Below are 14466 nucleotides of genomic sequence, written 5' to 3'. Positions count from 1 at the left end.
ACTAGAGGACACATTTCTGAAGTCATTCTAGAAGGGCAGTTATCATTCTGACACCAACACTGAGAGAGTTTTACAGGAGAAAGAATCCACAGACCACGTCTCTCGTGCCTCAGCCAAATACCAGCAAAGCGAATCAAGCAGCCTAAGAAGATAATTGTGTATCCCCGGAAATACATAAGAAACACAAGACAAATGAGAAGAGGAACACACAGTGAAAATCTCTGGGGGAGGGGCGGAGGTGGCAGGTAGACTGGACTGCACTCAGTTTGGGAATTGTGGGGCGTGATGGGTTGGAGGAGGAAGAACTGAGAGCCATGTCCCATCCTCTTCTAGGTGGGGCTACCCTATGTATTGGGACTGTGATGCTCAAAGATTGGACCCATAATTGGCCAGAGCCGGAAGGGACTTTAGACACAGGAAGTCCTGGCTCCTATCTTGCAAAGGAGCAATGCTGAGGACCAGAGAGGCAGCACGAGCTCCGAATAACTGGTAGCTCTTACACTCGTCAGCCATGGACTCTCCTGTCCGACTACAACAGCTCCCGATCTTGCTACCCATGAACGCCAGGGAGGGAATAATAAGAGCGAAGGCTTACATTGTACCCACCCTGTGTCAGGCAAGATTTAAATGCTATCCATTCTCCTACTTTATCTTCACAGAAGTCCTACCAGATGGCACCATCAATGTTCTCACTTTAAGAATGGAGTCCAGGAAAGGCTATGGAACTTGTCAGACTCACTTATGGGGTAAGTGGTGGCTATTTGATCTCTGCGGCCAGTTCTCCCTCCTTCCACCTCTCTGTCCCTCTTCAAGGTATCCACAGGCTGGCTTCAGTTCCACCGTGTAACGGTTAGCACCTGGACTTTTGAAGCCTGCTGACTCTACAGTAACTCCTTGTGGAAGAGAAGCCTCTGCACCACTCCTATGGCAGGCCCAAGTGTCCAGGACCACGGAATGACCACACAGTTCTGTATTATTATGGGTTGATTGTGAAACGTCTCTCACAGGCTCATGAGGCATGGCCAGTGGTGAGAGGTTCTGGATCCTTTAGGTCACTTGGGTGTTTGTCCAAAAAGGGCATCCTCCCTCTTCCTATCCGTTCTCGCTCTCTCCCCTCCCCCACTCTGCTTTCTGTTCTCCCTGAAGTGAAGATCACACTCTGCGCATGCTCCTGCCACCATCACGTCTTGCCCGAGCACAAGGGGCCAAGCAACTGTCAGCCGAACCATCAGCTGCATCGTGAGCCCAAAGAAGTATTTCTTCCCTTACGTTGTTCTCACAGGTATTTTGATCAACGCCATGTAAAAGCAACTAATCCATGTTCTATTACAGAGTCCAGAGTGGCTGATAGCACCTGCACGATGCCCTTGTTTAGCTTCTGAATCTAAGGGGGTCATTGCTAGGGGATCTCACAGAGACTAATGCAAGGCCACCAGTCTCCATAAGAACACTGCCATCTGGTGAAGGTTGCTAACACTGCCTTAATGGACTTGCTTCGGTGTTGTGCTGACTCCCAGGACCTTGAATATGGGGGGCTAAGCACTATAAGCCTTCTATCCCAGGAGTCTAGCACCCAGCACACAGCAAGAACCTTGGGAAGGTGCTGGATGAATGGGTGGGAGTTTGCATGCATATAGTATGTGTGCCAGTCAGAGAAGCAATCACTAGACACTGGTGGAAATTCTGCTATACTCCTATTACAGCTAAAAAAAAATTGAGTGATAATTTTCCACTGTTGGTTTAGGATTAAATGAGGTCGTTAAGTATCTTGGACATCTGCTGCCTAATAAATTCAATATCCTCCCTTTTGTGAGCACATATCCTACTCTCTCCGTTCTTGACTCCCTGAGAAATATGGTAAGAGGCCTGCAGGGTTCCTTGTGTGGGCATGCGTGGGTGTCCATGGGGAAGAGTGCCAGAGACTGCGTTGTGTCCACATTGCTTTCAGAGGAGACTATTAGCTGGTGAGGCAACACAGCTCAACCAAGGCGCCACCGGCAGCAAACAATGAACTCGAGCAATTCTACTGCAGCAGGCTTGAGCCCTAGGTGACCAGGGAATGGGATGATTTCCTAGCTCCAGGGCTTGGAGACAGCCTGCCACCAACATTCGCCTTGCAGCTCTCTCTGCTCAGCAGCGAGGTTTCCCCAAGTCTATCCCCAGCCAGCTCCTCTGTATGACACGGAAACTCCGTGTAGGAGACTCAGCTGCACAAATGACAAGCAGCAGGGTGGGTGGGAGGTTCAACTTCAAGTTCTGCGGAAGCTGGAAGCTTCTTTAGGCAAATGGAGAGGCCACTGGCTTCCAAATACCTCAGGAAGCTCAGGCTCCGAGGGTCACAGTCAATGTGCAGTGGCTGCAGATGTCCACAGTAAGGCATTTCCTGCTCTCTCCCCACCTCCTGCCTTACGGTGATTTGGGCATGGCGCATGCATGCTCAGGAGAGGCGTGCAGGGAGTTTGGTTTACACTGTAAATAACGGAGCCCTGGGTCTGAAATTGTACAAAGCAGCTGCAAGCCGGGCTAAGATTCAGGGTGGAATTACGGAGACACATTGGTCTGCCTCCTTAGAGAAGCAGGGTACATTAGTATAGTAACATCACACCGTGGGGATGGACAGCACAGGAAATGAAGACTACAAAGCAGGTCCAGCCCTGGGGGAAAGGCAGATGCTGTCCTTTACATGATCTCTGATTGTGTGGCAAGGGCTTCCTTCAATGTGCCATATACTACTGGAGCACAGATAGTGTGTGTGTGTGTGTGTGTGTGTGTGTGTGTGTGTGTGTGTGTGTGTGTTAAGTAACGAGCTAGTCACACTGGCTGGCACGGTCCCCCCCTGAATACTGTCCGACTTGGTCATTTACTTCTCCCATGCTAGCATGCCAGTCATATGGATGTTCCAAATGCCCCTCCTACTAACATTTGCTTTTCAGGCATGTGTTATTAGGTTAGAGGGCATGCCAGCAGAAGAGAGGGCTTTGCAGGGAACAGTGGCCCTGATGCAGGCAGTTCCTACCATGTCACTCTGTGATTGCGTGGCCCCATACATGGTGATCCCGTTGGATGGTGCTGCTGGCTGCGGTGTATCGGGCTGGATGTACCCTCTTCTGTCGATGAGGCTGCAGAAGAACAAACACAGGAAGGAGAGGCTGAGGAAAAGCTCAAAGATAATAATAATGTTATTTAAATGGCTAGGCTTGGGGTCCCTCTACAGTGGATAATTTCAAGTGTCAATTTGATGAGATCTAGAATCACCTGGGAGATGAGCCCATGGGTATAGCACAAATAATAAAAACCCAGAGACAGATATAGGGGTTAAAGCTGAAGATCAGAAAAGCAAAGCAGCCAACCACCAGAGAGATCAGACCAAAAGGCAATATCCTGTCTCCATGAATCCTCAGACTAAGCCTAAGACCCGTTTTCTCACATCTTATATGCTTCTCTAGTGCTGGGACTAAAGGTGTGCACCACCACCGCCTGGCCTCTATGGCAAACTAGAGTGGCTGCTGGGATTAAAGGTGTGCACCACCACCGCCTGGCCTGTATGGTTGACTAGTGTGACTGCTTTGCCCCCTTATCTTCAGGCAACTTTTATTTATTAAATCACAAATAGTATACCACTATATATGGGCATGTCTGGGAGATTATCTTGATTGTGAACAATCCTCACACCGTGGGAGGTACCATTCCCTAGCTTGGGGTCCTGGACTTTACACTGACGTGGGACGTCCCTCTGGATGCTGCAAATATGCACTGCTTTTATTGGTTGATGAATGAAGCTACTTCAGCCAATGGCCAGCTAGGCAGGAAATCCAAACAAAGATTCAGAGAAAGGAAAGGCAGAGTCATGGAGATGCTATGTAGCCGCTGAAGGAGTAACATGCCAGAGCATCACTGGTAAGCCATAGCCTGATGGCAAGATGCAGATGAATAGAAATGGGATAATTTAGTTGTGAGAGCTAGTCAGTAATATGCCTGAGCCATTGGCCAAACAATTGTGACCTTAGAGTGCTATTCCATAAGCACCTGCAGGGACCCATGAATAGGAAAGAACCCAGTCCAGGGGGACCAGCTGAAAAATATTCAGCTACAGCTACAAAGGAGAAAGTGAGGTATGCATAAGCATTGTTGTTCTGTTTCCTGTGGATACAATGTGACCAGCTATATCAAGCTCCTCTGGTCTTGACTTCCCTGTCCTGAAGTACCCTTGACCTGTGAGCCAAAATAAGACCTTCTGCCATTAAATTGTTTTTATCAGGGTATGTTATTCCTGAAACAGGAAAAGAGATTCAAACAGGCTCTGTGATGAACCCACCTAGGCATCTTGGAATTTTCCATAAGCATCCTCCACATTAAATCAGTTACCAAATTCTGTCACTTTTTCCTTTAGGGTACTGAGATTTGAACCTGTGTATGCTAGACACATGCTCTAACACTGAATTGTATCCTTCCCTGTCATTTCTACTTTTAAGAGGTCTGTGGCATTGGTTGCTCCTATTGTCACTCTAAATGTTTGTCACCTGCTACAGGCCCCAACAGCTTCCTCTTTGTTACCTCCCACTGCCACAATTGTTCTCAACTTTCTTCTCTAGTTTCAAGGCCACATCATTTTAGCACACCAATTCAGAAATATCTTCTGAGAGCCCATACCGTACTGTGGGAGACCAGAGCAAACCACACCTGCATGCCCTCTGCTTTGCGCTCTCTGTATTTATTTTCAAACCATCCCCACCAAAGCCACATTCTCTCCCACTCCTCTGTCCACTGACATTGGCTTGAAGAGGAGCACTGGGGAATGAATTGTGCCAATCCCCGCACCTGTGAATGACCCTATTTGTAACCTATGGTTACCTTGCAAAGGTAACCATGAGAAATGAATTCCTAACTAAAAAGGGTCTCAGCCCACTAAGACTGGTGTCCTTAAGGAGAGAAGACAGATGGCAGTGCCATGTGGAGAAACAGACACAGGAAGGAGGCCACAAAACATGGACGCACAGACTAGAACGTAGAAGCTAAGACCGAGGATGGCTGGTCACCAGCAGAGGCTGGGCAGAGCAAGGATAAACACTTCCTACGTAGAAGACGCACGGTTCAACTGGTGATGCCTTTATTTTAGACTTCTGATCTCAGACTGTGAGAACTACGTGTCCGTGTGGGACTGATTGACCAGTAGCTAGGCAGGAGGTATAGGTGGGACAACCAGACAGGAAGTAGAGGTGGGTCAATGAGAACAGGAGAATTCTGGGAAGGAGGAAGCCCATTTCTCTGCAATCCTGACCCTGCCACAGAAGAAGTAAGATGTGACTACTTCGCTGAATAAGGTACAGAGCCATGTGGCTAGCATAGACAAGAATAATGGGCTAATATAAGTTATAAGAGTTAATAAGAAGCCTGAGCTAATGGGCCAATCAGTTTTATAACTAATGTAGACCTCTGTGTGATTTCTTTGGGACTTAATGACTGTGGGAACCGGGCAGGACAGAAACCTCTGACAACATGTTATTTCCAGCCCCTCCTCTCATGACACTTAGTTACAGCACCCCAGGAAGTACTATACAGACAGTACCAGACAACTTAGCTTCAGAGAATCCCTGAAGGGAGCTCCAAGTCCTGAACAGGGTTCATGACAATAGGTTAGGTCTGTAGTAACAGGTATACCTGACCACTTGGAGAATAGCTCTGCCTATATCAGGGAAGTTACAATGGGAGGTTGTTAGATGAACCCTGGGTGACTATAAGCTGTAAGATAAAATAAACCCTTTCCTCTTTGAGCTGTTTTTGGCTATGGTGTCACAGCAATAGAAATCCATTAAGACAGGACCCTCATATCGTATGTGGTAGCTTGAATGTAATTGCATCCTTAAGCTCATAGGGAGTGGCACAATTAGGAGGTGTGGCTTTGTTGGGGTAGGTATGGCTTGTTGGAGGAATATGTCACTGTGGAGGTGGCTTTGAGGCCTCATATATGCTCAAGCTATGCCTAGTATCTTAGTTTGCATCCTGTTGCCTGCCAATCAAGATGTAGAACTCTCAGCTCCAGCACCATGTCTGCTTACACTCTGCTATGTCACACCATGATGATAATGGACTAAATGTCTGAGACTCTAAGCCACTCTGTTAATGTTTTCCTTTATAAGAGTTGCCATGATCATGGCATCTCTTCACAGCAATAGAAACTCTAAGGCACCCTACCCATTTTTTCTGTCTCGCACTTTTCCCTAGCCCCCTCCTGCACATGATCAGTTTTGATTTCTCTTGACTAACTAGACTACCCCTTCATCATAGACTACCCCTTCATCACAGATTACACCTTCATCACAGACTACCCTTCATCACAGATAGACTACCCCTTCACCACAGACTACCCCTTCATCATAGACTACCCCTTCATCACAGACTACACCTTCATTACAGGCTACCCTTCATCACAGATAGACTACCCCTTCACCACAGACTACCCCTTCATCACAGATAGACTACCCCTTCATCACAGATAGACTACCCCTTCATCATAGACTACCCCTTCATCACAGACTACCCCTTCATCACAGACTACCCCTTCATCACAGATAGACTACCCCTTCATCACAGATAGACTACCCCTTCATCACAGATAGACTACCCCTTCATCACAGATGGACTACCCCTTCATCACAGATAGACTACCCCTTCATCATAGACTACCCCTTCATCACAGATAGACTACCCCTTCATCACAGACTACCCCTTCATCACAGACTACCCCACTTCTTGAGAAAGGCAACTCAAACTACGTCCGAGGTGATGGCACTGCTGACCTGGCTGGCCTGACAGAAAAGGCCCTGCTATGTGAGGACACAGAGCTGAGGGAAGAAAAGGCCCTGCTATGTGAGGACACAGAGCTGAGGGAAGAAAAGGCCCTGCTATGTGAGGACACAGAGCTGAGGGAAGAAAAGGCCAGAAAAGGCAGGAGGGAAGGGCAGAGATGAACATTATCACCTTCATTGGCCTGGGGCCAACCCTGGGGTGCCCATTAACACCCAGCCTTTCCCTATGGATTCCTCAGACTCTGTCAAGTTGATTCAATGGAGTGGGGTGTAAAAGGGTAGAGGTCACTCCAGCCTAGCATCCTTGGTCCCCACAAGTAAAATGAAACACAGCTCAGTATACCAACCTCAGAAATTGAAGCTAACCTCTAACCAGGTGGAGCACTATTAGTGAAAACCCAGAAAGAGAAATTGGGGTACAACTGAAGGTCAGAAAAGCAAAGCAGCCAGCCACTGGCTCTTACCTCTACCTCAGTCCAAAATGGCAATTCTGTCTCCAGGAATCTCAGACTGAGACTGTGCCTGAGAGCTGTCTCCAAACATTTTATAGTCCTCTTTAGGGCTGGGATTAAAGGCGTGCACCACTGGGATTAAAGGCATGCACCGCCCAGTTTCTATGGCAACTAGTGTGGTTACTGGGATTAAAGGTGTGTGTTACCACTGTCTGGTCTGTAAGGCTGACCAGGTCTACATACTCATCCGACACAAACTCCCCAAGATGGCACATTAATATTAATATCACGATATAAGATATAACTTTAAAATGTTCCCCATTCCTTACAAATTCAAACACATTAAAATTTCAGTCTCTAAAATATCTAATCTCCTTAAAAATTTAAAATCTCTTGTGAAAGTTCAAAATCTTTCAGCTGTGGGCTTCTGTAAAAATCAAAAATTAAATACCTTCTCACTTCAAAAGGGAAGACCCAGGGCAAGTCACAATGTGAACAGAGCAAAACCAAACTCCACCAGTATAAATAATTCAATGTCTAGAGTCTGGGATTCACTCGTGGTCCTTCTGGGCTCCTCCAAGGGGCTCGGGCCACTTCGCAGCTCTGTCCCCTGCAGCATACTCAGTTTGTCTTCCAGGGTCCAGCTGGTTCCACTCCACCACTGCTGCTGTTCTTGGTCCTCCTGTGGTACCGGCATCTTCAAAATGCTGGGTTCTCTGCTGCAACTGGGCTGCACTTTCACCGACAGCCCACCATAGGTTCTCCTCATGGTGCCAAGCTTCAGCTTCTCTGCAAGACCCTTTCAATCCTGGGCCTTCTACTGCTCCTGAGGCTGCACTTTAACCAATGACCTCTCCTGGCCTCTCACGGTGCCAAGCCTCATCTGCTCTCCATGACTCCTTTTATGCCTTCAAAATCAGTATGGCCTGGGTGACTCTGAGATTCCAAGTTTGGCTGCCATGCAAGGTGCAACCTTGACCATCTCTGGAGCACAGCTTTTGTGCATTGAAACACTTCCAAGAAGATTTCACCTCAGTTACGCTGTTCTCTTCTTAATCACTACTAACTTCTCCTCTCCGGCTGACCAGCATCAAGTGTCCCAGCCCTTCGATCTTGCTCATCACAGCTGACTCCTCAGCCCCAGCTACCCAGAACCACAGGACCTTAATTCAAAATAACACATGGCCCTGAAAGAGTCTTTAACCTTCCTTCCGAAACTTCAGAAGCCCGGCCTCTATTGTCTGCATTACCCTCAGCATTCTTATCTTCCAGGCTCCTACAGAAGAACTCATCAAGCGTTGAGCTCAATGGCTTTTCTTGCATAAAATTCCAAAGCCCTTTCACAATCTTCCCCCAAACAACATGGCCAGGTTAGACCACAGCAATAGACCCCCAGTACCCAGTTGTCTTAGGGCTGCTATTGCTATAATCAACACAATGACCAAAGAAGCTTGTAGAGGGAAGGGTTTGGTTAACACTTCCACATCACTGTTCATCGTCAAAAGAAGACAGGATAGGATCTCAAGCAGGGCAGGAACCCAGAGGTAGGAGCTGCTGCAGAGACCATGGAGGGGTGCTGCTTATTGCCTTGCTCCCCATGGCTTACTCAGCCTGCTTTCTTAGAGAACCCAGGCCAGGGTTGACACCACACAAAATGGTCTGGACCCTCCCACACCAATCACCAATTAAGAAAATGTCCTGCAGGTTTGCCTACAGCCAGACCTTGTGGAGGAATTAGAGGTCCCTTCCTCTCTAATGACTCTAGCTTGTGTCAAGCTGACATAAAACCATCCAGTACAAACACCAAGTCAATCCATTTGTCAGGGAGGTCATTTCGGTCATTACAAGTTTGGATCTATGAATATATGCACAGAGCGGCATGCAAATCCAGGACCAGGATTAGGAAGAGATGTGGATGGGATGCAGGGAGTTTCAGTGCCTTTTCTGGACTCTAGCATGGATTCTGGCTAAGGGAACCAGAGTTTGGGTCTTTGCTCTTACCTTCCTCCAAGCCCTCTCTATGGCCTACCCTAGGACTCAACACCACACTTGCAGAAAGACAATCTAAGGTGGTGAGTAATTCATGGCTCACCAAGGTTTTTCCTTGTAACACCCGATTCTGTGTTACCCCCTCGGTACAGTTCGCGCGCACCACTGTACCGTACGCGAGTCAGGCAAGGGCCTGGAGATTGAAAGAACACACAAAGAGACCTGGGTCATTCGAAAGGAGATCAGCCGAATGCCGTTTATTCAACGTTGGGGAAATCCTTATATACCTAGCTGCTGCACAAGGATTTCCGCCCAGGCAGGTGGGAAATTACCATGCCAAAGATGGAGTCAATGCCCTACAGCTAATCACCAGGCGGGACAGAGGGAGCACAGGAACAAACAGGATGCTTTAGTTAGCTGACCAGAAACTGTCCTCAAGATGCACCCCAGGAACAAGGGTAGACCCGGGCCCTACATTTCCTGACCAAAGGATCCCGAGAAGGCAGTCCAGGGGGATCTGAAGCTCTTCCTGAGGGGCTGGTGCCTATGAGAAAGGCCCGATCCTCATCTCCAGGTAATCCTGGGCTTTTCCTGCTTTGTCTGTTTGCTCCTTAAGAGAAGTCTCCGAAGAGTAAATGGGGGACTGGGCGGCGGCGGCGCATATCTTTAATCCCAGCACTGGGGAGGCAGATACACGTGGATATCTGAGTTTGAGGACAGCCTGGACTACAAAGCGAGTTCCAGGACAACCAGGCCTGTTACACAAAGAAACACTATCTTGAAAAACAAAACAAAAAAGAGTAGATGGGGTTCCCCAGAGCCCCCTAATTCAGGAGGAGAGAGACTTACTGCACTCCTAATGTTCTGGGCCAGAGCTGGGAAAGGACCCATTTCTAGTCATCCAGTGCTCCCCCTCACCCACCATGCTGTGAACACAGCTGTCTGACTCTGTGGTTGGTTGAATGGCCTTGGTCACACGTCAGGGCTGCCCCCCCTCCCCCCAGTTACACTCCCTCTCTAGTGAGGGTTTGCTGAGACTGGCCGTGGCAAGGAGAGTACGTCTCAGAAGCTCAAGCCTGTGAGATCTACTCGTACAAAGGGAAACGCCTTGGGGGCTATCCACTTTTGAGACCAGGCAGAGGAAGCATGAGTCAATTAGAAGCTCAGTCAGATACCTGCCATGGATGTTTGTAGATTGTAGTGGCATTTCATTTGTTTTAACAAAGAAAACTTGCATGAAGATCAGAGAGTGAAACAGCCCCACTGGTCAGCCGTACAGACCAGGCAGTGCTAACACACACCTTTCATCTCAGCAGCCACACTGGTTTAGCGTAGAAACCGGGTGGTGCACGCCTTTAATTCCAGCCCTAGAGAGGAATATAAAACGGGAGGAGACAGCTCTCACACAGTCTCATTCTGAGATTCCTGGAAGCAGGATTGCCATTTCGGTCTGAGGTAGAGGTAAGAATCAGTGGCTGGTTGTTTTTCTTTTCTGACCTGCAGGCTGAACCCCAATTTCTCGTTCTGAGTTTTTATTAACTGTGCTTCAGTAGATGAAAGTTTGGCTTCTTAAGAAGTATTCTACTCTTGTGTCACTCACAAACAACCAAATGCTGGCTGTATTTTGAACTTGTACAATTCTGACCCGCGACGGCACACACTGGTTCAAAGGTCAGATGGTCTGATTGGCCAGCATTTGCCGGCTGTGCAGTCTTGGGCAATGTTGTTTAGATTCTGTGCCTCAGTTTACTTATGATAAAACAGAAGACAATGGTATCCACCTCATAGGCATGGAATGCGTGTTTCAAAGCTGATACATACAAAGCACATAGGAAGGAAATGTGCGCGCGTGCACACACACACACACACACACACACACACACACACACACAGTCACCCTGACAACACCGTCTATTCTTTTTCTCAAGCTCTCCCTTGGGACTAGGTGAGCACCCTGCCTGCCCCTCAGTTTTAGCCCTTATCCCTATATGGTTTCTAGCATTTATCCCTATAGAGCTTCTAGTTGCTTCTTACACACAGCTCTGGCTCCTTAATTGTGCTAATCACTGGTCCCAGGTCATCCCAGAAGCTCAGTGGCAGCCAGTAATGAGCAAGGTCACATGCTTCTGGTTCCTAGTCTGAAATATAAAATGTCTTCCCAATAGGACACAAATCAGTTCACGACCAAAAAGAAGCGAAGTATGACCAAACGAAGCCAGGCTTCTGTGTCACTGGGTGTGTCTAAGCGGCACACCAAAGACAGTGGAACTGGGGTCATCGGTGGGTATGGCCAGCTCCAGCAGGTGGGGCCAGGCAGCTTTCCCCAGACCTGTACTGAGTGCACTGCTCTCTGACTCTTACCTGGGGGAGATGGGCCCGCACAGGGCGACACAGCAGTTTGTGAAGATGTTCCCATAGCTGTAGGGGTTGTAGTTTTCTTTCCCTCTTTTATTGGACCAAGAGCCTTTGATCTGAAAGAGAAGGAGCATCAGTAACACAATGTCTAGGATTTGGCCAACTGGACCCAGGGATGCCTTTGAGAGATGCAAACAAGGGCTATAGCTCAGTGGGAGAACATCTGCCCAGCACATGCCCTACGCTGGTGGCACCACTAGCATCACAAACAGTCTTTACTGGGAGAAACAGAGGCACTTTTTTTTTCTGTGGAAAACAAGCATTTATAGAAAACTTAGAAATATCCTCAGACAGTAGCTTAGGTTAGGGAGAAAGTAGCAATCTCTGGGGCAAAAACGTTCCTTTAAGATTATACTGCGCTACTACAAGTTCTAATAGAAACTGGTGGAGACTCTGGCTTTCATATTCATATCTTGCTCCCTGTCTTATTTATTTGTTTATTGTGTGTTGTGTGTTATAGGTGTGTGTGGCATATGTACTATTACATGCGTAAGCCAAGATGAGACGCCTGCTGTGTTTCTCTGATGCTCTCCAGTGATGCTGTTGCCTTCGACAGAGGCTCTTACTGAACCTGAAGCCTATGGCTTCAGCTAGGCGGGCTGGCCTGTGAGCTCACAGGTACTGCTTGTCTCTGTGTTTCCCCACCCCTGCCCCAGTGCTGGGTTTACAGGCGTGTGTGGCTGTGTGGGTACTGGGGTATCAGATTCAGGCCCTCGTGATTGCAGAGCAAAGGTTCTTATCCATTGAGCCCGGCCTTCCTATCCCTAAGTTGTAATTAAGTGAATGCTAACCGAAACAAATTAACTCGGGTTCCTTAACTGCCACTTGAGATTGGGAATGCAGCCTCTTGTTAAAACTGTTCGTCTTGCAGATTCCAGGAGTCATAGTTACCAAGTTGAATGCGCTGTTTTAGCAGTTCCTTATCTCATTTATTTATCATTTATTTTCCTCAGCTTTCATTTAAGGAAATTGGATCTGCTCGGAAACATTTAACATGCATAGACAGACGAAATCTCGGTGTGAAGAGCAGGTGCGAACGATACTTGCTGGGAGGGGTTTCCAACATGTTTCCCATCCCCCTCCTCCCCCTGCATTATGCGTAGGAAGACACTCCAGGACTCAAAGTTCAACATTGGGTCAGGACAATTTCCTCCAGAAGCCATTGGACCCCAAGATGCCAGCCTGCCATGGTGTGTCTTTGGTTGGGGAAGCGTGACAAGCTGCCTCCAAAATGGTTGAAGAGGATTTGAAGAGGCTTCTCCAGGTCAGAACTGGGTGTCACTTGGCTTGTCTTAGGCCAGGCCTGGCATCATGGTAGAATGTAGGAGGATGCAGGGATACCCCACACATTCATGTAGGACCCTGACAGGGCTTCCACATCCTCCTCTGTCCCCAAGGTTCTCACAGCTGGATGGGACGTAGGGGAAAAGGTGACCCCGATTTCTCCCTTCCCCTCCCTCCTCCGAGGCATGCAGACACCATGCAGACATCATACAGACACCATGCAGATACCATGCAGACACCATACAGACACCACGCAGACACCACGCAGACACCACACAGACACCACGCAGACACCACGCAGACACCCATGTGCTATGGTCAGGAACTTACGTCTTCATTTGTTGTCTGGTTGGAGCTGATCAAGTACGTGTGGAAGCCCGAGAGGCCAATGATGGACCAGACAGAGAAGAAGCACACCACAGCCTCCAGCACAGTGGGTGAGTCAAGGACACCGACAGAAGGAGAAGGATTCCCGTGTCTCCCAGACAGGCGGGGTGGCAGGAGGCGAAGGGGCTGAAACCCCACAGGTGGGTTCTGGGCTCAGTTCTAGTCTCCTGTCCTGTCCCAGTCTCTAACCAGAACCTCCCTCCTTCAGGCCAGTGGCCATCCTCAGACCTTCTGCCACCTCCTCCCCCAGTCAGAGGGGCAGCCACAGCTCTGGAATGGCTGCTCACTCTCTGGGGATCACTCCCCTCTTCAGAGTGGGCAATTTCCCCTTTGACCTTCACCATCTCTGACTTGCAACCTAGGATGGATGGAAGCTAACAGTAGGTCAGACCTTCAATGAAAGGACTAAATATTAACTGTCCCTCTGGTTTTAGCTTCTAAATACTGAGGACTTTCTTTCCAGTAAGCACCTCACCCACCCACCAACACATAGGATGGCTTCTGAGATTTAGAAGCTCCTGCTTCTGTGGGCGGTCTGGTCTCGTGCCACTGATGAAGCAGGTCAGAAGCGCTAACGCCTATGAACTGGGGGGTGAGTCTTAAGTGTGGAATTGGGCTGGGGCGCTCCTTCTTAGAGACCCCTGCCCAGCTCCACAGCTAATCCCTGGCCCAGGACACTGTGCTAGGGGCTGGGAGAGGACAGTGCGCGAAAGCCAGGCACTCAACGTGATGTGTCACCTCCAAGGAAGGAACAGTATGGCCTTCATCACCAGCTGGCATTGATCAACCAAGAAGGCAGCGATTTGAAAGGATGAGAGAATTTTCCCATCCCACAGATGTTTATAAGAGTCTATTTACAAGATACAGATGTTTCTCAGGAAAAACCAATTCATTTTGAGGCAGATCTGGGGCTTAAATATACATCTTGCTTCCTCCTAGCAATGAATTACGGACTGGGGAAAGTAAAGAAACCTTGTGCTTTCCTTATGTAATCACGGATGGAGGGACATAGATCAGGCTGTGCTGTGTCACCATTGATGTCTCCGGGTTGAAAATAATTCACCTCCGAGAACAGAGCTGAATATATTACCCGGTGCCTTCGTGTGATGACGGATGCCCTTGTTTGGGACATG

General features: G+C 48.4%; 1 protein-coding gene across 2 annotated transcripts in view; it reads right to left on the bottom strand.

The window, feature by feature from the left end:
* Zdhhc14 (zinc finger DHHC-type palmitoyltransferase 14) overlaps positions 1 to 14466 on the bottom strand; it is a 250131-nt gene that overhangs the window by 15770 nt on the left and 219895 nt on the right. For both annotated transcript variants that reach the window (XM_041680035.1, XM_041680036.1), the window contains exons 6-8: positions 13277 to 13379; positions 11609 to 11718; positions 3017 to 3119 (exon numbers count right to left, since the gene is read on the bottom strand). In XM_041680035.1, coding sequence (XP_041535969.1) covers positions 3017 to 3119; positions 11609 to 11718; positions 13277 to 13379 — 316 coding nt within the window. The remainder of the gene's footprint in view (positions 1 to 3016; positions 3120 to 11608; positions 11719 to 13276; positions 13380 to 14466) is intronic.

This window comes from Microtus oregoni, unplaced genomic scaffold, assembly GCF_018167655.1.
Source record: "Microtus oregoni isolate MIOR12 unplaced genomic scaffold, Mior012 000033F_ref0000390, whole genome shotgun sequence".
NCBI classification, from domain to species: Eukaryota; Metazoa; Chordata; class Mammalia; order Rodentia; family Cricetidae; genus Microtus; species Microtus oregoni.
Note: the sequence above shows the minus strand (reverse complement) of the source record. Positions and strands in the feature narration are given on the sequence as shown.